The sequence below is a fragment of the Sinohyriopsis cumingii genome, chromosome 10, assembly GCF_028554795.1.
Source record: "Sinohyriopsis cumingii isolate HCF-2022 chromosome 10, ASM2855479v2, whole genome shotgun sequence".
Lineage (NCBI taxonomy): Eukaryota > Metazoa > Mollusca > Bivalvia > Unionida > Unionidae > Sinohyriopsis > Sinohyriopsis cumingii.
The window spans coordinates 87410775-87432701 of NC_142970.1; the positions used below are offsets into that span (position 1 = coordinate 87410775).

The 21927-nt window shown below is 34.0% G+C and overlaps 1 protein-coding gene across 2 annotated transcripts; it reads left to right on the plus strand.

Moving 5' to 3' along the window:
* The first annotated feature begins 653 nt into the window (after positions 1–653).
* On the plus strand, positions 654–15551 carry LOC149790538 (GTPase IMAP family member 5-like). 2 transcript variants are annotated; one of them, XM_089972582.1, is made up of 3 exons: positions 654–789; positions 7059–9976; positions 11887–15551. In XM_089972582.1, the coding sequence occupies exons 2-3, from the start codon at positions 9957–9959 to the stop codon at positions 12785–12787; spliced, it is 921 nt and encodes a 306-aa protein (XP_089828708.1). In that variant the 5' UTR covers positions 654–789; positions 7059–9956; the 3' UTR covers positions 12788–15551. The 2 variants fall into 2 exon arrangements, with proteins under 2 accessions (XP_089828708.1, XP_089828709.1); XM_089972583.1 differs by lacking the exon at positions 7059–9976 and having other exon boundaries at positions 669–789.
* Positions 15552–21927: the final 6376 nt, after the last annotated feature.

The following is a 21927-nucleotide window of genomic DNA, read 5'->3' on the forward strand; positions in this document are numbered from 1 at the left end:
TTGATTCAATAGATCCTGAATCAATATTCGTGTAGAATCGAACAATATATATTAAATACATAATTTTTGGGGGGTGTCTAAAATTCAGAATCAGATCTTCTACGCGCGATAGGGAATAAGGTCCAGACGTAAATGTTCGCAAAGTACAACGATAATAATGTAGCTCTACAGATGTCTAAAATAAATAGGTTGATTGCAACATGCCTCTCTAGAAATATTTTCTTCCGTTTGTCAGGTAATAAAGCACGCATCTTTCTATCAGGGGAGCTTTTCGTGACTTTCAATCATTTGAAACGCTACGCGTCTGTTTCTTGGTGCTTCAAAAATGAGTCTGGCTAATTCTTAAAACTAACACAGATGCTTCAATATTTGCATAGAGCATTTCAAAATACATTTTTGCACAGTTTACCATTTGCGTGAACACTTGCTCGATTATTTAATTCTATTTAGCCTGAACTGTAAAACGATAGTGCTGCATTGGGTGAGGCGGAGCGGGAACATTTTACCTTGAGAGTTGTTGTTTGTCACTGAACCAATAAGGGCTTGTCGCCACGATGTATGGGACGGGAAAGATAGATCACTTAGCCAATTGCAGGACATATTTCTGGATGTATTGTCAATCACGTAGCCAGCCATGTATATAAGAAGCTGTTGACCTTCTTTCGTGTCTCTTAATACGTACTTGAACGGGGACATTTACAGATTCCTTTTCCAAAGAGACTCGTAATATTTTGTCGTCTGAATAATATATACTAGAATTAAGAGGATACATAAGAAAACTCTCTGAAGGTAAGTTCTTTTAATGTTTACAATTTTTGAAATTGTCTTTGCAATTGTCATTTGCACCATCAACATAATTTTAATATCAAATTATTTCATGACTCGCGCGTGAAAAGCACATAGATATAGAAAAGTCGATGACAAAGGACAGATATAAAAGAAAGATAACTAAGAAGACATATGAAAAGTTCGAATTTTCAAAGGGAAGTACCATGTTTCATCTAATAATTCTAGACGCAAGTAGTTTTGTTTGTTAACAAATAATACGTTTACAGTACTGGGGCATGTGTATCTCTGCCACTTGTCTTCAGCAATCTGTACCACATATTTCGTCTAAGGTTGCTGCACGTTGTGGGTGTGTTGCCTTGTTTGCATTGATGTTTGTGTGACATTCGGTCTTATAATTCTCTGCAAAGGTTAACTGGATCCTAGCTATTGATACATATCTATTAGTTTGAGAAAACTAAACTGATTACAGTACAGCTTACTTAGGACTATTTATGTCAAGCCACAAAAGGTTAGTACACTGCTTCTTGTTTACGGATGAAACAATCTCCATATTATGTTAACCTAAATGCCAGTTCACTTCAGACGGATAATAATGAAAGCTTCGTTGAAAACACTTCTCTAGTACACATCGTTGGTCAGAAGAAGCAATGCCAATTCACTCTCAGTTTATTATTATGTTCAGTATTTGGTGGAGCTTTCCGTTGCTACTACGAATCCATTCCTGCTGTTTCATTAGCTTATTATATTTTGGCCTGGCGCCACCATCATCTCATGTGACATTCCAGTTCTTTTCGTTAGGCCTGATGAGCGAAATGAAATGAATATGTATCATTGGAAAGACACGTTGATTTTAATCAGGTATACACGGTCATAACTCCTATGTGAAAAGTTATTCGAATCATCGTCAGAAATTCAAACTGGTACCATGTACTTAGTACATATATTTTCTCAAATTAAACGATTAGAAGAAATAGGTGAGACACTGAAGCCTTGAGAGTTATATTTGCAAATGAATTATTCTTCTCCGTGAATTGATGATGGCGTTTTTTTTCTCCCTTTCTTTCCCTGTAGCTCATCCATATGTCTGTTCTGTTTCATTTTGTCTTCCTTCGGTACATATCTTAAGAAGTAAAGCACTGAATTATTCTTTTTTAGATGAATATAAGTTTAGGACATGTCAAAGACAGTGGCTATTCCGCTTTTATTATACTACTCAACCCTTTTGGTGGAACCTTAGACTTTTGTCTTATGAAAATTTAGATTAACACAATTTTCTAAAATAAAATGACTTTATATATTTTCATATTTTCCAAATCAGATTGATCATTCTGTTCTTTTCATCGTTCGTACAGAAATAATGTTTCAATTTAGATTAAGAGTCCGCAAATGGCTGATAACTTGTAACCATTTAAATAAATTTAAAAGGTTTTCTTTTCGTTCCTCATCCAAGAGCCTAACAACACAAGAATCAAATAACAATAAGAACTCATGAGAAAAAAAAATCATCAATAATATAATATTAAGTAATGTTTGCCAAGTGCTATTTTCTTTATATATTTGAGCCCAAGCAACTCACCCATATTAATACAAAGCAACAAAAACACAAAACACAAAATATAATATATAGCAGTTGTTGCTGGTTATTGAATAAAGCAAAGTTTTGTCCCTTATTAAATAGTGACAGATATTTAATAAATATGTGTCAATTTCAAATAATTATGTTTGGGTTATACTTGCTGTTAATCGTAATGAAAATACAGAAGTATTTAAAATAATTTTCCAGTCTAATATATTTATATTTAACGAAGTTCAAAATGGATCGATGGAGTTTTTAAATACGAGTTTAGAACCACCTGGACCAAATATATGAACTAATATCAGATGTCTACAAATTCTCGTCATAAGATGGTAATTATATCTGTTTGTAGATGGAATTTCTATAATTTAGTATCTAGGTATAATTGTTATTCAGGGACGCATTTCCGTAGGCATTAGGTTCTAAATAATATTTAGTCAACATGAAAGGAAGGAATCTATTTAGTTTTGTGTCATCTTCATTATATTAAAGCGCACCAGCGAATGTACTGCATTACTGGAACGTTAACATTTGTGCAAGGAACCCCTAAGATATAATGAAATCGTTTCTTGTACTACAGTGTGAAACCAGTTGGCATCCTCGCATGCTCAAATGTGGAATTACGGAAACGTCCATATTATATTATTAAAAAATATCTCGAATAGTTAGTGACTGGTCACCGTGAACCTCACCTTGCTACAGTATAGTAATCATTAACTTACTTTAATCCTTGGATTAAAGCTGACATCCCCAAATTTATTCAAATATTTTGTAATAAAATTTGTCGAGGTACCATCATTCACGTTTAATCTCTTTTGAAAAGTTAAGTAATGTTTGCCAAGTGTTATTTTCTTTATTACTGTCTGGGTATGTATTGTGCAGCTTGTCAATCTTGTTCGAAGATCTATTAGCTTATCCCTATTTTACGGTTACTTTATTATTGTTAGGTAACCAAGCGATATATGCGCCAGCTAATAATTAAATCGAACATAAGTTATTTCCAATATATTTAATATATTTTCACCCGTTAGGCAAAACAATAATAATGAATTACCCTGGGAGAGGTATAATAAATGTACAAAAAGTATACAAAATAAAGTAATATATAACGTATATTGACGTGAAAGTGCACCAACGATTACATTTCCTTTTCCACAGATATGTCGGATATAGATGTTGCTTTCTTCCATCAAACTAACTCTCAGCAACGTCTGATCTTAATTTTCAATTTGCTGATGAAAGTATGAGAGTTGTGATCACTGAATACATTGATCGGTGACGGATCAGACTTAATATGCTACTTAAATGCGTTAAAACGTCAAAAATTAATTCCAAACACTTCTTCTCGATGGTGGAATAATTTATCTTGTGCTTATTTACCATTTTTGAAAAGTAGCATACTGAATGATTGACGTAATTTTTATAGTATGAATTGAGAACGCCAGCAACACCTCAATCACCTACTTCAACATTATGTAGTTGATTGAAATGTGGAAAGGCATGAACTAGTGCACTTTTAAGTATGGATTGTAATCTATTTACCACTTGTCAGAACAAGAAATCTTGGTTACTTAATTCTGTTACTTAAAGCAATTAGATATAAGATGCCCTATTTTCTTACACGTAGGAAGAGATAAGGATTCGCGTTCAGTCTTATCAATCGATGGATTTGTATTAGTTGTATCAGACTGAAATTTGTAAGTATTCGCTTGAGATTGATTTGTTTTCTTACAAATCATCTGCTGTGAGGAAAATTGATTGACAAAGAAAACTTTGTAAGCCATGGATTATTATTCGTCTGCTGTTCGAGCAACGTTTTCGAATGTATTTATCAAATTTTCATCAAAGTTAAATTAGACATAAGCATGTACAAAGTTCGGGAGGTCTTTGATCTGTATGTGTTGTCTACATTTGTCACAGTCTTTATCAGTCATTTTAGATGCACACCACCTATCAAATAATTGTTATTCATTTCTGCTTAATTCAACATGGGATTGGCTGATTTCAATTTTGCAATTTCGGAAATTCTGTCGATATGCCTCTAGTACCAACTCATATCCCTGCAAGATACTTTCCTTGACCAAAAGTAGTCAGCACTGGCTTATACCGACATTATATAATTCACAAGATTTGCAAAAAAATATACATTGTAATAAAAAAATGTCCAGAACTCTACGGGTCATTTTAAACTCCGGGTAAATTTTCAAAATTTGAAAAATTACTCTTTTAAAGAATGTTTTAATCTAGAATTTGTCTCGTAACATCAAATCCTGGACTTTCTCGAGTAGGATGCTTTATAATAATTCTTTTACTCTAATTTAAATTCCTTTTCTTTTTGTATCTGCAGTTTCATGTTCATATTTATTTCTTTCTTTTATATTTGTTTCTCTCTTTCTTTCATACACTTGTATCTGTCTTTCGTTTTCGTTGATCTCTTTTTTTCTGCATTAATAAAATTCTTTTATTTTCATGCATTTGTAGTTTCAGTTGTGTTGGTTTTCTTTTTGAATGTATCTCTTTCACTTTCTTCTATTTAAAAGTTCAAGCTTTCTAATCTTTTTCATTCTTGTACCTTATATTCAGTTTTGAAAGTTAGTGTCAGATAAAGACTTACTAATCAATCCCAAAGCATTAGTGTCCAAAATATTTATTTATACGAAATATGGAACCGACAGATTTTTTTTGTCTTGTTTTGCCAAAGATGGCTTTGCATCTAAAGGGACATAGTATCTGACAAGAAAGAGCAATTCATCCCTTTTTAAAGAAGTTTCTGGGAAGGATTTAGGAAAACCCTTTCCTCTTTAGACGATACTGTAAAGGCTTGATGGTTTCACTTGAAAAAATCAAAAGACCAGGAATAAGGAAATGTCCGAAACAAAATAAATTTAGATTTCAAAACAATTTCAATTCCTATAAAATAATTCTGCAATTCGTATCCCAGAAGTGCCCCCAATTCTCGTTACAAATATTCAGTGATAAAGAAAGTGAGAAAAAGAAACAAAACCATATCTTCTTGTAGAACTTAACAAACAATTTAATTATCACAGTTGTAAATGAAGCGTGTGAGAGAATCATAGTGTTATGAAGTTAATCCAGAATAATTGTCATAAAATTATCACAAAGTCCATACCGAATGAAAGGTTCTGTATAGATTTCAAAGTCGGAAATATACTGGGCCTCCCTGAATCTTGTTATTATCAAGGTGACGTTGTCCAAAACTTCGAATAATTCATAACAGTTCCAGAATAATAGTCTAGTTCATTAACGAACACTTTCGAATTCCTACTAACAGTCCAAATAAATGTATTTCCACTAAAATAATATCAAAGTGAACAGAAACACAAAATATCCGAATGACTCCAAACTAGGAATTAATCAGATTGCTCGGGCCTCCTCATTTATGTACATATTATTATGACTATATTTCAAGCATACCCCACATTACAGTCGATACTATTTAATTTATTGCGAAATAGTCCTATACATGTGACATAGCCCACCCAATGTGAAGTTAATGAATTCTTCTATAATCGTCCGAACCCCATCAGCAAATGAGAAATTAAACCCAAGTCGTGATTACAATTATTGGTAGTACTTGTCAACATATAAATAATCATCTCTTTATTGGTCATATGTAATTTTACGCTCTTAACTGACTTATGTCACGTAGGGAAACTCTTAGTAAAGATGGACTGTACAATTTACAACCCTGAATACAAATTGACAAATATTAGATAAAACCATGCACCAGGCGTTAATATATATAGATATTAATATGTACATGTATATGTATAACAATAGGAAGAATGACCACACGCATATCGAAACCATCTGGTATACATTTTGAAACAATACAGTGAGGCTGCAAAAACTGCATCAAGGTTGTCATTATCACTTCTAACGGATCTTAAATTAACGATCGATATTGTGATGGATGACGTACATACTTGTTCTCAATTTTGGCTCTGTAGAGGTAATGCTTTCAAAATTTGCAATGCATCTCTGATGAATGGTTGATATATGACAATCAATATTCCAAGGGCGTTGAGAAACCTCATTTAGCAAATTCTGATTATTTTCTTTTGTCACCAATTTCTGAACAAAACGATGTTGCCTGACAACAGCAGTTGGATATGACTGTGAGCATGGTTAAATCAACTGAAATGATGAGCGAAAATGACTATATATAATAAATATGAAGTAATTCTATACATTATTGACTTACAAAGTAATAAACGATTTGTTCACAAAATTGGAAGCAGGTGACCAAAACATTACATGCATTGTGACATTAGTAAACGTGTTTTCTATTGCGATTTGGAGTTAAGAGGACCGAGACAAAATATTGGAAATATTGACTGTATCATGTGGGAGAAAAATTGAGGAATGTTGGAGGTACTGATTTAAAATTATGCCGGTGCAATTAAGGATTCCTGTTAAGGAAAGGAACTTTCTGGAGGGCTGTATCGATAGCTGAAATGCGTGTTTCAATGAGTATGACAAAAGGAGCGCTCGACCGAAGGAGAAAAGTCGAAAGCGAAAGTCTCTGGTTTCCAGATGAGACATTAGGTTTTTTTATAATCTTAGGACTTTCAGCAGTGCTTCCAACGTATGTGCCAATACCGTCTGGGTGCTAACATAGATGTCCGATTTAAAATATTATGCTGAACTAGGTCCATATTTTCTATTTCAGGGTCTAAAAGCAAATATAAGATGAAACAGCGTACGTGTATTTTACTACTCACTGTTGTGGTCGTTGTTTGGGTTTGTGTTTCGATTAATTATCGATCCCGTTCCAACATAGGGCATGTTCCCAGTGCAGTAAATGAAAGTGTAATGCAAAAAAAGAAATCGACCTGCTGTAAACACGAGTTTTGTAGAGATAACGTACCTCCAGACAAAAGAAAAACTCAAATGGAAGGACCTGTTCATTTCTGTATCGCAGCTGGGAAAGCCGACGTAGTGAGGGAATTCGAACCACTTGTGAAAACCCTTGTACTCCACGCAAAAAGAACTGATATGTTTTTGCACATACTTACAGGAAATGGATCTGATTATGAAATTAAGAAAATCTTAAATACTATTCCAGTCATCCCTGTAAAGTTTAAGTATGAACTTGTTCCTTTAAATACGGACTTAATTCTTAACGAAACATTAAAAATTAACTTGAAGATAACACACCATTCGGGAATATGGGGAATGTCAAAACTATACATGTATGAAATATTAAACAATATTGATAAATGTATAGTTCTTGATACAGATATTGTGTTTGGTACTGACCCAACATTCCTATGGGATCTGTTTATGGATCAAGGAGACCAAGAGATGATATCCATGAGAATTACAAACGACATGACGGAATCTTATATGTCTAATTCTGGTATGATGCTGCAGGATTTCAGTCGGATGCGGCGACTGAATTTTTCGAAATTGTACTTCGCAGCAGTTAAGTGGCTGTGTAATAAAGTAGCAGTATGCTCAGACCAGGAAGTGTTGTTCAGCTTGTTTAAAAATAATGGTTCTTATCTTTTTAGAACCTTACCAGTATCGTGGAACTTAGAACTATGTCACAATTTTTTCGGCTTTTCATTCGAAAGTTTCATTGATCGGCAAGGCCGTTTCTTTGGAGGAGCGCATTTCAACTGTGCAGGAGCTGAAAACAAAGCATTAGAACTTTTCACAGCGAGAGATTCAGCCAGTAACCTGCGCGATTATGTCAAATACCTGATCAATGTGCCGATGCGGGACGTTTGTTCAGTTATGTGAATGACCTTAAAATTGTTTACTTAAGTAGACATGATTTGTCCCACGCAATAATTGCATCTTCTAAACCTCGAAAAAGTGTACAAATGTTAAGAAAGCATGTAAGAAACACTGAACGTACAAATGACATATCGATATATATCCTGAGACCTAAGTGGAAAGAAGAATGGTCCTTGCAAAATAATGTTTGATTATGGAAATTTCTTTGTATATATATTGTAAAGAAAAACTATTCGAAGAATCCTATTTTATGAGGCTTGTCTTTGGTCAAACTGCCTTGAGTATTAACTGAAACATATTCGACTACTTTCTTATCATATTCGTTGCAATTTCATCAAAATTATGAAAAACCTGCAATGTCAAAATACAATTTTGGCAGATAATAAAGATTATGGATAAACAAAATGATACCGCAACATATAAATTACTTGAAAGAAATATAATCTTTAACATTTTGTACTTAAGGCTGCCAAGGATATGTATTTATCTTGTCGTGCTTGATTGTTTGCTTGCATATTATAACAAATGCATCGTGCTTGATTGTTTGATTGCATATTATAACAAATGCAACTGTTGAACACTCATCAATTAGGGAATGTGAAATAAAAATTCTCAGAATTAATCAGCTGAATTTACTATCTAACGGAGCCTTTAGCGAATAAAACAACAACGACTACTACGACTAATAATAATAATAAAAATACGAATGCTTCATAAGTGAACCGGCCCAAATTAAAAAATGCAGTACAAGTACATATAGTGTGCACGATGGTGTACGTACATTTAATAACGTGGTCAATATTTAGGATTTATGCACAGTTTCTCTTAAAGAATCAATATATAATATTATAAAGGCGATACTAGGACAAACTATATAATTAACTATGCTTATAACTGATCCACAGCCAAAATGCTTCCGAAATACAAGTAGTATAACTTTACTATTTCTGGGTCACTGAGAACGAAAATGATGCTTAACATTGTTGATTGCATCTAGTTTTGAAGATGTGATACTGGGTCAGTATATACGATCCTTGACTTGAGAATAGCGGAGGATAAGTGAGTTATAAAAGGAAGGGATGTCAATTCAAACCAGAAATGACTAAAATACATCTCCGACTGGATCTATGAATTAATATATGACTGGGTTTGTACGATACTTGCTTTTTAGGCAAAACAATGAATAATAAAATCGGAAGCTGATATTATTTCATACATGATTTAAATTGCATCATGTTATTCCTAGAAGTCATGGATTAAGCAATCCGAACTAAGCTTACATTACTCTGCTAAATAAATTGCCCTATATCAGCTCTAGAAATCATACAGTGTCATGCTTTCTTATCTGACAGTGTTTGGTTTTGCAAAGAAAGACATTTCTGTTTAGCCAAAGTGATCAGATATGCCTAGTACTTGTGTGAACTATGCCGATAACTTCTGCAATGTTCGTTGTGAAGTGACCTTTGCAACACAAAAACGCAGTATAACCACAATGGAAAAAGAAAGCCTATCACCTTTAGTTTGACTTCAAAATTTTAGATTAGGACTAAACGTGGACCCCACAAATATGCTTCAACAACTTAACTTAAAAAAGCAATCTATGCTGTTTGCAGTGCCAATGATTTGGATAGCTAACAGATTATATCAGCAATTGTTACTTCTACGTGGTGCTTCCTTTTAGGAAAGGTGTGTAAAATAAGAAAAGTGATCTGTGCCATATCCAAACATTCCATCAGTTATCTGCCCGGTACACCTTGGAGAATGACTCCCGGTTCCTGATGTACGAGAATGACTCTGATTCTAGGTAGACGAGGAAGGGAAGAGGATGAAACCTCAATACCCAAGGTAAACTAAATGACATTGTCAGGGATTTGCAACTATCCAAGAGTCTGGCAGAGCTGCTGTTGGGCTCTGGAATACAGCAGTAGAATCTCCAGGCAGGTGATGCTAGTGCTTCCATGTTCCATGACCTTCAAAACGCTCTTGTCCCATTCTTCTTCATGGTAGGTATCCTGCAAAAAACATCGATGGCGTGATGGCAGCCCCCAACATCGTTCATGATCCAAATGAGTAGAGACTGTTCATTGATTCATCAAAGACTAGTTTAAAATCTGTTTTGCTGCATCATGGCAATGTTTTGCCAACAATTCCAGTTGGTCATGCAGTCCATATGAAGGAAATCTATGAAAGCCTTAAACAACGTTTGAGATACACAAACTATGACCAACATCAGTAGCAGTTTTGTGACGATTTCAAGGTTCTTGCTCTGTTGCTTGATCTGCAGACTGCATACACAAATTACTGCTGTTTTCTATGCGAATGGGATAGTCGTGCGAACGGTTCCCATTGTGTCAAGAGGGATGGTCTACTCTGACAGTCACTGGGGCCTGGGAGGAAAAGTGATTAGCATCCACCACTTGTTGAATCAAGGAAGAATGTGTTACCACCCTTGCACATCAAGCTGGGTCTGATGAAGAGCTTTGTCAATGCAATGGACAAAACATAAAAAACTTTCAAGAACCTTCGTGGAAAACGTCCAAGGTTAAGTGAAGCTAAGGTAAAAGAAAGTGTCTTTGTTGGTCCTCAGATTCGTGAAATTCTTCGAGATGATACATTTGACCCTGCACTGCATGTCATGCAAATGACGGCATGGTAGGCCTTCCAGTTAGTGCCAACGTCTTTTCTCGGAAACAAAAATGCAGACAACTACAGAGAGGTGGTGGAAAACCTCATAAAGGCATACCCAAAGCCTTGATTGCAACATGTCACTATAGGCACATTTTCTACACTGTGATCTAGATTTTTTTCCACCGAACTGCGGAGCAGTGAGCGGCGAGCACCAGGACATTGCAACAATGGAGAAACGCTATGATGTAAATGGAGTCCATCAATGCTTCCAGACTATTGCTGGACAGTGACAAGATATGCTCCATTTAACGAATACAAGAGACAAGCCAAGAAGCGCTAAAGAGACAATGAATAAGGATTGAACTATGTACTTATATATACTAAATAGCTTTTTGTCTTTTGTTTCATAATAAATTGTTTATATCGAACCATTTTCCTGTTTTTAAAGTGTTGCATAAACATGAAAGGTGGAATATAATGTAAAGTAACAATAAACACATGAACAGACCTAGGTTTACAAGTTATGATTAACACTCTAATAGCTACACAATATACATAGATGTAAAATGTAAAAACTGTAATATCTTCGAAACATTAATATATCAGCTGTTTTAATTATCATAATTTGAATTCAGCACATCACAATTTATCCCTGTAGCGAGCGACTTCTAAAATGTCGTTCACTAGTTTTAACAAAGTTGTCTGAGACGAAAAAGTAAATTTAATAGAATTAATATATTACTATGAGTCTTGAGGATACACGTATTTCGTTCGTAAATAGTCTTTATCCGGAGTATCAAAATCGAAATAGAATTCATCGTATACTAAATGAATTTTATTTTTCGAGCATAAATCACAGTGCTTATTATTTCACTTTGTCCTATTGTGTTCTTCTTTCGACATGTGCGTTTAACACCTGAATTTAGAAAATAACTTCCTGTATAAATATGATAACTCACCTGATACATGTATTTCCGGTTCTAATTCAATTTTATGCAAAATATAATTCACAGATTTATGTGAAGTTTTAAAATAAATTTGCCAGGTATTATATACTTTTCAATATATGCTTTAATAACACACCTTCATATTTGTAGTTATCAATATTTTGTATATTTTGTCAACAGGTTTGTTTATACAAGAATTCATATAACAGCAATGTCCGATATGACATCGAAAGTTTGTTTCATCCTGCTTGGAGAGGCTGGAGCTGGTAAAAGTGCCACCGGGAATTTCATTCTGAGGAGAAATGCTTTTGTAAGCAGAAATAATCCTGGTTTATTCATAGAAGAAGCAGAGTCACATTCTGTCAAATTAGATAACAGAATAGTTACGGTTGTAGATACGCCAAGCCTATTGGACACCAAAGGATACTTACCTCATACATTAACAACTATTCAAAGTTCTCTGGATTTTGTTCAGCCTGGCCCTTACTTTTTCCTGCTGGTGATGAAATTCGGGAAATTAACGGAAATAGACCATTGCACGGCTGAACTCCTAAAAATTATGTTTGGGCCAAACGTTCTTAAACACACAATAATTGTTTTCACACATGAAGATGACGCAGTGGTAAGAGGGAAGAATATTGAAGATCTCGTTAATGAGCTTGATGAAAACGAAAGCCTTAAAGCATTGCTTGATGAATGTGGTCGAAGGTATATCACTCTGAACAATTATGAACCCAATGAGGAAATAAGACGAGAAAAACTACAAAAGATGATTGTGATGGCGGATATATTAGCAATTGACTGGAAGGGTTACTGCGAAGAAAGCTTTAGTGTTTACAGAAGAGTTCTTCAAAAGCACGCTGGGGATTGGAAAGGTGAACATCTGACTGCGGAACAGGTCAGGATTATTATGGAAGAGCAAAAGCAGGTTGAAAGAAAATATACAATTTTCTCGAACGTGGCAGGAGCGTTGGTGGGAGCAGGAATCGGGGTGCTAGGGGTAGCAACATATGCGGTAGGACCAGTCGCAGTTGGGGCCTTGACAGCTGCAATTCCTGTCATAGCTAGACATTTTAAGTAAATTTGGCGTATCCTCTCTACGATATTATGTTGTGCATGAAAATATTAGCCTTTGTATTCGGGGAAAAGGAGTCGAATACCATATGACGACTATAAAGATTAGTCATGCAGCTATATGGCAGCAAACACAATCAGACAGAATGTTATGTTCCACTGTAGGAAAGGTCGCACTTAAGCTAAATGAAGGATATATCAATGAAATTGGTTTCTTGCCAATAACGTTGGATTATGCTAGATTTGTTGGTAAAGCAATCAGTTTAGTTTAAACTTATTTTGATTCATAAATTTGCTTTTGGAAAATTAAAAAGTACGCTATAGAAAGTAAGGGATTAGAATGAAAGGCAAAAGCTTACTATGTTCTTCACCTTAATTAAACACAAATTTCAAAACAATGTTGTTTATCTTAATTTCTTGTTTAATTTTTTTCTTAGATTATAGAATGTAATGATCATTTTTAAAATAAATACATTACCAATTTTTGTCAATGCGTAAAGATATTTTATTAAGATGATGAGCTATAAATTGGTTGTTTACATGGTTTTCTGTTGTATATTATGAAGTTCTTGATAGCTCGTATAACTTCCCATTGGATGTTTAAATCAGGTTGGTTGTGTTGCGACATACGTCCTATGGGAGGTATTGTGCATATACACGTAATAGAGGGGATGCATGTAAATATTGAGAAGAATCCTATTTCCTATTTTGTATTGATGTTCTTATTTTGTTTTCAGTGTGCATATGCATTTAATGGTGTGTTTAGGTTTTCAGTTGTGGAGAGTCATGTATTTAAATAATTCAAAGGCGTTTTTGGCAATGTCATTGTTATACATCAAGACTGTTGTCACCTCAGCACATTCAACATATTGTTACAGTAACATATTCTGAAAACGGAAATCATTCGGAACACTCTATTCATCTGGACAGATTATGTAAATTGTATAATTATTTTGGAATGTGAGTTCCTCTTACATTTTCATTTCATAACTGTGAGAACTGAAATATTTCTTCAATTGTACAAATTATGTTGGTTTTCTTGTTCACATACTTTATTTTAAGACGTATTTATAATCGTAACAAAAATTTGGGAGCCTCGTACAGGATACAATCTCTTACACAATATTTCAGACCAATTCAAACAAAATTCTTTAAATTAACTTTGATTCTTAATATCTTAATATATAGCTTTAGAAATTTCACTTATTTGGGAGATCTTTAACAGGGTTTCACAATGTCATCCAAATGGGATAACTTTATTTCAAATCTAACCCAGAAAGGTTAGAATCTTTAATGAAAGATGAATTGCTGGAGCTTGCCTAACAGTATTCTGTTCCAGAAGTAACGCCATCTTTGCTGACAGAAGAATAAAATCCGTTTTTGGTGTAAAATTTGGTGAAAAAGAAATAGGTAATTTGGAATTTAATTATTAAGTCTCAATTTGGCACTGAGGAATTGCAGTTAAAATCAAATTAAAATCACCGAGTTAAGAAAACTTAAGCTTCAGAACGAATGGTCGAAATCCTAAATCAGAAAGAGGAAAGAGAAAGACAACTTCAAATTAAGAAAGGCGGAAAGACAACTACAAATTCAGAGAAATGAAGATGGGAATGACTATTAAATGGAAATAATTAGAGCTGGCAAGCGGAAATTCCTCTATTCTTTTAAGCGCAAGTTCAATTTAATGTTATAATAATATTAGGTAAGAATATGTTTAAGGAAAACGAAGTAAACCAGTATCTTTCTAATCTGAGAGCGTTGCTGAATATTTTATATGACCTAAATAGCATTGGGCTTTCTTAGTACAGAGTTCACTTGATGGTTTATGAATTGTCGAAAAGAAACTGAATGATCTCATGTATAATTTTTTACGGGAACCATAATCACTATTTGACTGGTGTTACTCACCCGACAATGTTCATAAAGATTATGATACTTTCATATCATTCAGTTTAGAATATTGATGAGCAAATGATTATATTACTCTTAGTGTTATGCATATTTCATTTATTTGTTTGTTTGTTAGATTTCTTTTCCATTAAATGCTATTGTAACGTAGTATTGCTTACATGATTTGACATTGTCCAGAACTGAGATATTGTAACTAGTTGCTGACCTTCAAAATCAGGGACTGTTTTGGTAAACGACTTTTTTGGTCTTTATCAGAGTAAAAATCGTTAAGTTGAGTCAAGATCATACCTGGACTACGTGATATACACGTGTCAATTGGTAAACAAAATTCAATTTTTTCCAGAAAGATGAACATTTTACCACTATCCGGGAATTTGTGTTGTGTCTTAATTAGCATACAAATGATGTTATGATTACTGATTGCCAGTCGGGCTTAAATTATTTGACATGTTAAGTTGTATTATGTTGTGACTTGCTTGGGGTGAATTTTTATTTTCTTCAAATGTTTGAATTCAATTGATTATTTTCCCAGGAAATACAAATGCGCTCTGGTGATTCTTAGACAAAGACATTTACTTGAATTTATACGGAATTCAATAAATTGTAATAATATTTTCTGTAATTCGACAAGAAACCTTTGAGACATCTATACTTTGTAGGTTATTACGGATGTCATCGCTTCCCATATTGACTTTTCATCGGTATTTGAACTATACTTCACTAAGAACTTTTCATTGATAGGACTAGTGATTTTTTAGTTCTTGGATTACAATTCGAATTTAGTTCGTAAAACCGTAAGATCTGTTTTCTCATTTTTCACTTTGTATTCCTGGGAAATAAATTATTTTTTAAATTTACAATGCTTGTTGTCTTCACAATGTTGTTCTTTACTTATTTTATTAGCATGGACTTGTAACACTTGGAGAATTTAGTTTAGAACTACATTCGTGAGAAAATGGTTGAAACTTTGCTTGATGGTGATCGTACAGATGATGGTTATTCTTTTTGCTCACAAACATAAAAACTCTTTCTCTCCGCGAAGTTTGGCAAGAAACTCTGTCAATCTCGACAGAGTACAACAACATTGATTTATACCCTAATTATTCAGTTACTAGAGCTGGGCAAAAGAAGCCAATGGGGAACGATATAATCAGGAAACTGTTCCTTTAGTGTAACATCTATCGTTCAAGTCTTTTGAGTGTCACTTTTGCCCCTGGTATTAATCACAGTGGTTATATCGTAATACTCACTATCTTTACTCTAATAACGCCTTCTAAAGACCAACATGCTTGTTTCCGTTGGCTTTTATCTATATTGAATGCACACAATCCCTAGTCTAAAAATGGAGTCCTTCTGAAGAAATTGAGATTACTCAAAGTACCCGCTATTGACTAGCTATCATATTGTTGTTACCAAACCATATGAAAATGAAATTCTTATCTTAGCCGAGGAAACGTTCCTGGCCTGATTTTAGGGATCAGTAAGTCGTGTCACCATATCGGAGATTATTTATTGGCCGAGAATCATTTGACGAAACGTTTAGGAGAATAATTCCAGATTCTGTCCGGAGAGGTCTGTTTTCCTATTGGTTAGAGCGTCCGCCTCGGATGCGGGAGATCGAGGGTTCGAACCCAGTTGAGTCATGAGACTCAATAGTATCAGCGGTTATCGCTATTGGCGCTTAGTGTTCAGAGGTTAGTGTTAGGACTGGTTAGCCTGGTGGCAGGATAACATGATCGGGTGGGATATCGTGCTACGTATCTACGGCATGATGCCCCACTGCAATACATCACTACAAACTGTCACACTGCAGACATCGTAGCTATATGACTGAAAAATTGTTAAAGCCACGTTAAAAATCCAAATTAGACAATCTGTCAGCCAGATTCCGTAAGGCTGTTATATGTCAAGTGAAATACTTGTTTTTACCATATATACCTCAACAAGATTTCCAGGAACAGTTACATTTAGGAGTGTTAAAACAAAAATGGTAATAAAATTTCTGACATTTTCTAAAAATACATTTTGACCTTATCATATCTTTGCAGTCTGATCAAGTGAAGTCTTATTTCTGGAAAGACTCAAATTAAATTGTATGTCTGTCATTCCCAAATTCAAGTGACTTTTGAAAGATTTCACCATATTTTGAATATCATGATTAGGTCATATTGCTGTTTTACAGCAAAATAGTAGTATAATATTGTTCATGTTGTGTTGTTTGAGTTAGAGAATCAGTCCAAGAATCAGTTGATTTTAGTCCTCTTTAACTAGCGTTTGGATATACTGTCACTGAAACAGCCAAATTTGTAAAAGAGAAATTTCTTTGAACCGACTATGTATCTTATTTCAAATGTAAGCTTTCAAATACATAAGAGGCATCTTGAGCCTATTTTCACTCTACTCAGTCAAAATTAAATTAGGTATGACAGACATAGAAAAGAAGGATGTTTTCAGTCCTGGATATGTTATATATGCCTCGAAATCCTGTTCAGGCTAAGTAATATGGTCCTCCTTTAATTGAAAAATTGTAGGTGATTTATATCATTCCAATAACAGTTCAGAAACGAAGACATGAATATCTTTGCCATTTAAATAGGTTAAAAGAAAATTAATTCAGTCAATTTAGTTGTACCTGTCCAACACAGTGATGATTTTAATGATGGTGTGCGATTGCACTGAAGTGAAACTGGTTTAACCAATCTTCGGAATTCGAAAATAGAAAATAGAGACCGATGAAGCAGAATCATAATTAGAAGAATCCTGTCAAACAGGAATGTTTGAAAATTAACACTCACTATTTGATTGAGAATGATTGTATTGAACCGAGTAAAAATAACTGGAATTCGTCAGATATTCTGGTTCCGAAACCAGATACGTTCCGTATGTGTATTGACTATATAAAATGCACATTGTTACTAAAACAGATTCATTCCCTGTACCAATAATCGATGAATGTATTGACATAATTGGAAAAGAAAAGTATGTCACCAAGTCGGAACTTTTGAAAGAATTTTGGTAAATTCCATTCACTGAAAGAGCACAATAAATTCCAGCATTTGCAAGATGGACTTTATCAGTACAAAGTGATTCGATTTGGTATGAAAACGTCTTCAATATTCCAGCGTTTAATGAACAATTTATCATCTAATCCAGAAACTATGATGTGTACATGGATGATTTCATCATCTATAACGTCAACTGGATTGGTCATTTGATAGACGTAGTGATGAAGGTTTGTCCATTCATTTGGATAAAAGTGAATTTTGATTATTGTCATTTTTAATACATCATTCTTTCGTTGTGAAATCACTGTGAAGCATTCACCCTTTGTCCTTGTACTGTGTAAGGTCATTTATTTGTATTTTATTTTTTATTTCGTGCGGATTATGTTAATTGGTCCAATAGTTGGATATTATACGCGCGTATTTTCCATAACTCTTTTCTCATTCAAGTCATTCGTCATTAAACATTGTGTTTGTATCACCATCAAAGTGTTCCATTGTAAATCCGAAATCCCAGTTGGTTATCTTGTTACATTTTGAATTCAATAATTTGAAGGACAGAAAAATTCAGCTCGAACTGGTCTTAACATAATACGATTTGAAAGTGCTAGATGTTAAAGTACGAATGACCAAGTCTTCACAGTTACAAGATTATATAGTTATCTACTTGACCTATGTCGTATTGCGATTTTCTAAAATAAAAAGTACCTAATGAAAAATAAGCTTCTAGACGGATCCTGATATTTACAAAATCTAAATATAACATGTAAAATTCACTTAGGAAACTCAACAACTTTGACCCAAAATATTTTCCTCTTCTATTAATAACAATCATGATATCAAGCCCATACAACTAGAGAATAATTTACCTATGTATTAGTTATTTTTATACATAAAATTATTTTTTTTTAAAATTAAACAAGTGAATTAAGTCAAGCAGAAATGAACTGAATTTTTGTCAAGGTCAAGTCCGTCATAAAATGTTACATTACAATATCATGTAATGAAATAACAAAATTTAAAACTAACAAACAGACAATGAAATTAAATAAACATAATGTATATTCAGTCACCTGAGTGGGTCATTACGTTTCTAGGACAGAACACTTGGTTCGCCTCTAAGTCTAAATTCTGTGTTTTCAGTTTCATTGTTTTTTGAACAGACGCAGCTCAGAGGAGTGCTTTTCATGTTTAAAAACAGTAGGGTAAATTTGCTTTGTTCCAGTCAGTGCAAACGTTTACTCAGATTTCTTTGATAAAAGTAAAGGCGTAAACATATTGCAAAAGGTGCCAATCAGCCTTTTGTAAATGAAATGAAAACAGTGCAGTAGTATTAGTGCCGTTTACGAGTCTTTGCAGCAATGTTAATACTATTTGGTTTGGCATTACATCTATTACATAATCATCATGCTAACTGGGACATGTGTATAATCATCTGATAACGATATAGATAAAGTGTCGCCTCTCTCTCTCTCTCTCTCTCTCTCTCCATAAACCTATAAGGAGCATGCTTGTAGGGCTCATACAGTAAACCCGCCCGTTTAATAAAGGCAAAGTCTGCTCCTCGGTGGTAATCCTCGACGACTCCTCACGATACCGTGGTGTGCAGAGCACCTTTGCGCGGGTTTTCTCGGGTGTTTTTGATATCTTAATCTTAATCCTGTCCACACTTTCTTCAGTACCACCGTGATGCGTGGAGTTCCGAAAATACACGGGATCTCTACTTACATATGCAAAGACATGCAGTTAGGCAATATGATAGACATCTATTGATAACAATGAATTTATTATGTCCTGTATACGTTTGTTTAGAAAGAGGTGCCAATGTGCTGCTTAAGGGTAAACATGCATTATAACGCACGAATATTAGTTTGTCTTAAATAATGCAAAATAATAATATAAATAATTGTTATGCAACAGTTCCATAAAATAATCATAATCTATAATATATATTGTTATGTTTAGTGCTCTCTTGATTTTGTTTTCGCTTTGCAGAATGATATTGTATAAGTTTAATTTGATACGTTGATTAATTTGCTTTACTGTGCGGCAATAAAGTATCAACAACGCCTAATAATTCAAGAATTGTATTGTAATGTTTACTATATCAGATTTATGGCATGTATCGAGACTGTTCAGGCATGTAATGATTCACTGTGTAAATACTCAAGGACACCGAACTGGGTTAAATCGTACGTTATTTGTCAAGTTGAAAGGTGGAACACGTAAAGCCGTATTTCTGTATTATTTATTGGTTCTGTAATTTGTATTTTGTCACTGTTTAAACAAGACGGATAGAATAGTAAAGGCAGAGAGAAAAAACATAATGCACATTGCATTACTTCATATCTATAATGGTATCCAAATAAAGACCAATATGGTAAGATTGGTATATACATCCTAACATGACTGCATGCTTGCAGAGAGGAATACATTGAATAAAGAAAAATTAAAGTGTACTCATATACAATATTGGACTAAATGTAAGTATGAAAACAAAATATAAATTATATCCAATCGCTGACACAGTATTTTTTATCTCGACGTATTAATGTGCTTGAGTCAACAATCAAAGTAAACTTTATAACTTAAATGCTTTTTTATTTGAATTAGTGTAATATAATAAACAACATAGTTATGGTTGAGTTGTGATTACTCACATATTACCTACACTGAAAGAAAGCAAAAAAAAACATTACCTATCATAAACCTATGCATCAATGATCTTATTCATATCGTTTTTAAAGACATTCCGCGTAACTATGTGATCATTTTCAAAGTAATATATGACCGAGTTATGTCGAACACTTAAGACCCTTAAAGCTAAATTTGTCGACATTGGTCAGAGTTAATTGAATGATCTATATAACACATACAATCAAGCGGACAATGAGCTTTGTAGGAAATGTTTCGATTCGTATCGTATAATGATAATCGAATAATACCTCGAAGAGCCCATTATGTGTTTGTGTGTGTTTGTGTGTGTGACAGAATATATGAAGTGTGAAGTGAAACAATTTTATAGCCCATTGGTGTTAAATACCTCAGGTGTTTCATACTCATGAATGCTACTGTTATGAGGCTGAACATTGTCTAATATCTACGAACCAAGTTTACGAGGTTCATTAGAAAGGATGTGAAGATTTTGACATATTTGGGGTTTGAATATATATATATATATATATATATATATATATATATATATATATATATATATATATATATATATATTAATAATTGAAATTTCAAAATGCTTTCAATCATCGATGCTCTTACATATTTGAGGTTCTCAAATTGTGAAATAACATTAATCACACTTTGAGAAGCTGGTGAGCTAGTGTTAGAATAGAATTACGGATTTCATCATCTTCCTGACAAGGAGACCTGTGTATCATGCAAATATAGGTTTGCCATTAGAGCAAAATCCACAGCCGCTTTTGTAAGGTATATACACAGGTGCTCGACGCGAGCGTGATGTTGATAAGAAGAAAAAAATAATCTAAAGGAAAAAATCATTCAGAGTAACAAAATACGTTAGATTACCCCCCATGACCCGTTCAGACATAGGACCCTCGCTATCACAATATATAAGAGAAAAGGTACGTAGCTTCCAAATACTTCGTTCCACACATGACCCTTGATTTCCGTCTGCAATTTCCGTCTTTAAAGGGTCACGTCCATCCTATATGGCTTGTCTGACTCCTGAGCAAGCCATAATGACTTTTCTGCGTTGTAGCTAACTGAAGTTACGGGCTCCGAAACGTGCGATTTTTGCGACTTCTTTCTTTTTGGACAAGTGCGTGCACATGTGAAAACCTGTGAAAAGATCTACATGAACCATGTTGTCAACTCTATGGTACATCCCTTCTAGAATTACTGAACAGTGGTGGATGCAGAGGTAAGCTTTTACTTACCATTAACTCGATCCAACTTTAGAATCCTCTTCCAAACAGGAATTAGATATTGTCTTCTTCACTGCACATACATTGTATACATGCGATTCTATTTTCAAAATAGGTAAACTATGCGGCACACACGTTAATGCGGAACTATTATTGGCTCAAAAGGTTATACTTATTATCACATGAGCTCGGACTTGTCTCAGAGTAAGAATTCTCGAAAATCGCAATAAATAGTGGTCTACACATTTCTGCGCTTATATGTTACTGATTTCGTATGATATACTTTGCCTTTTATTGTATTCATTTAAACGTTTATCTTTGCTTAGTTTCAG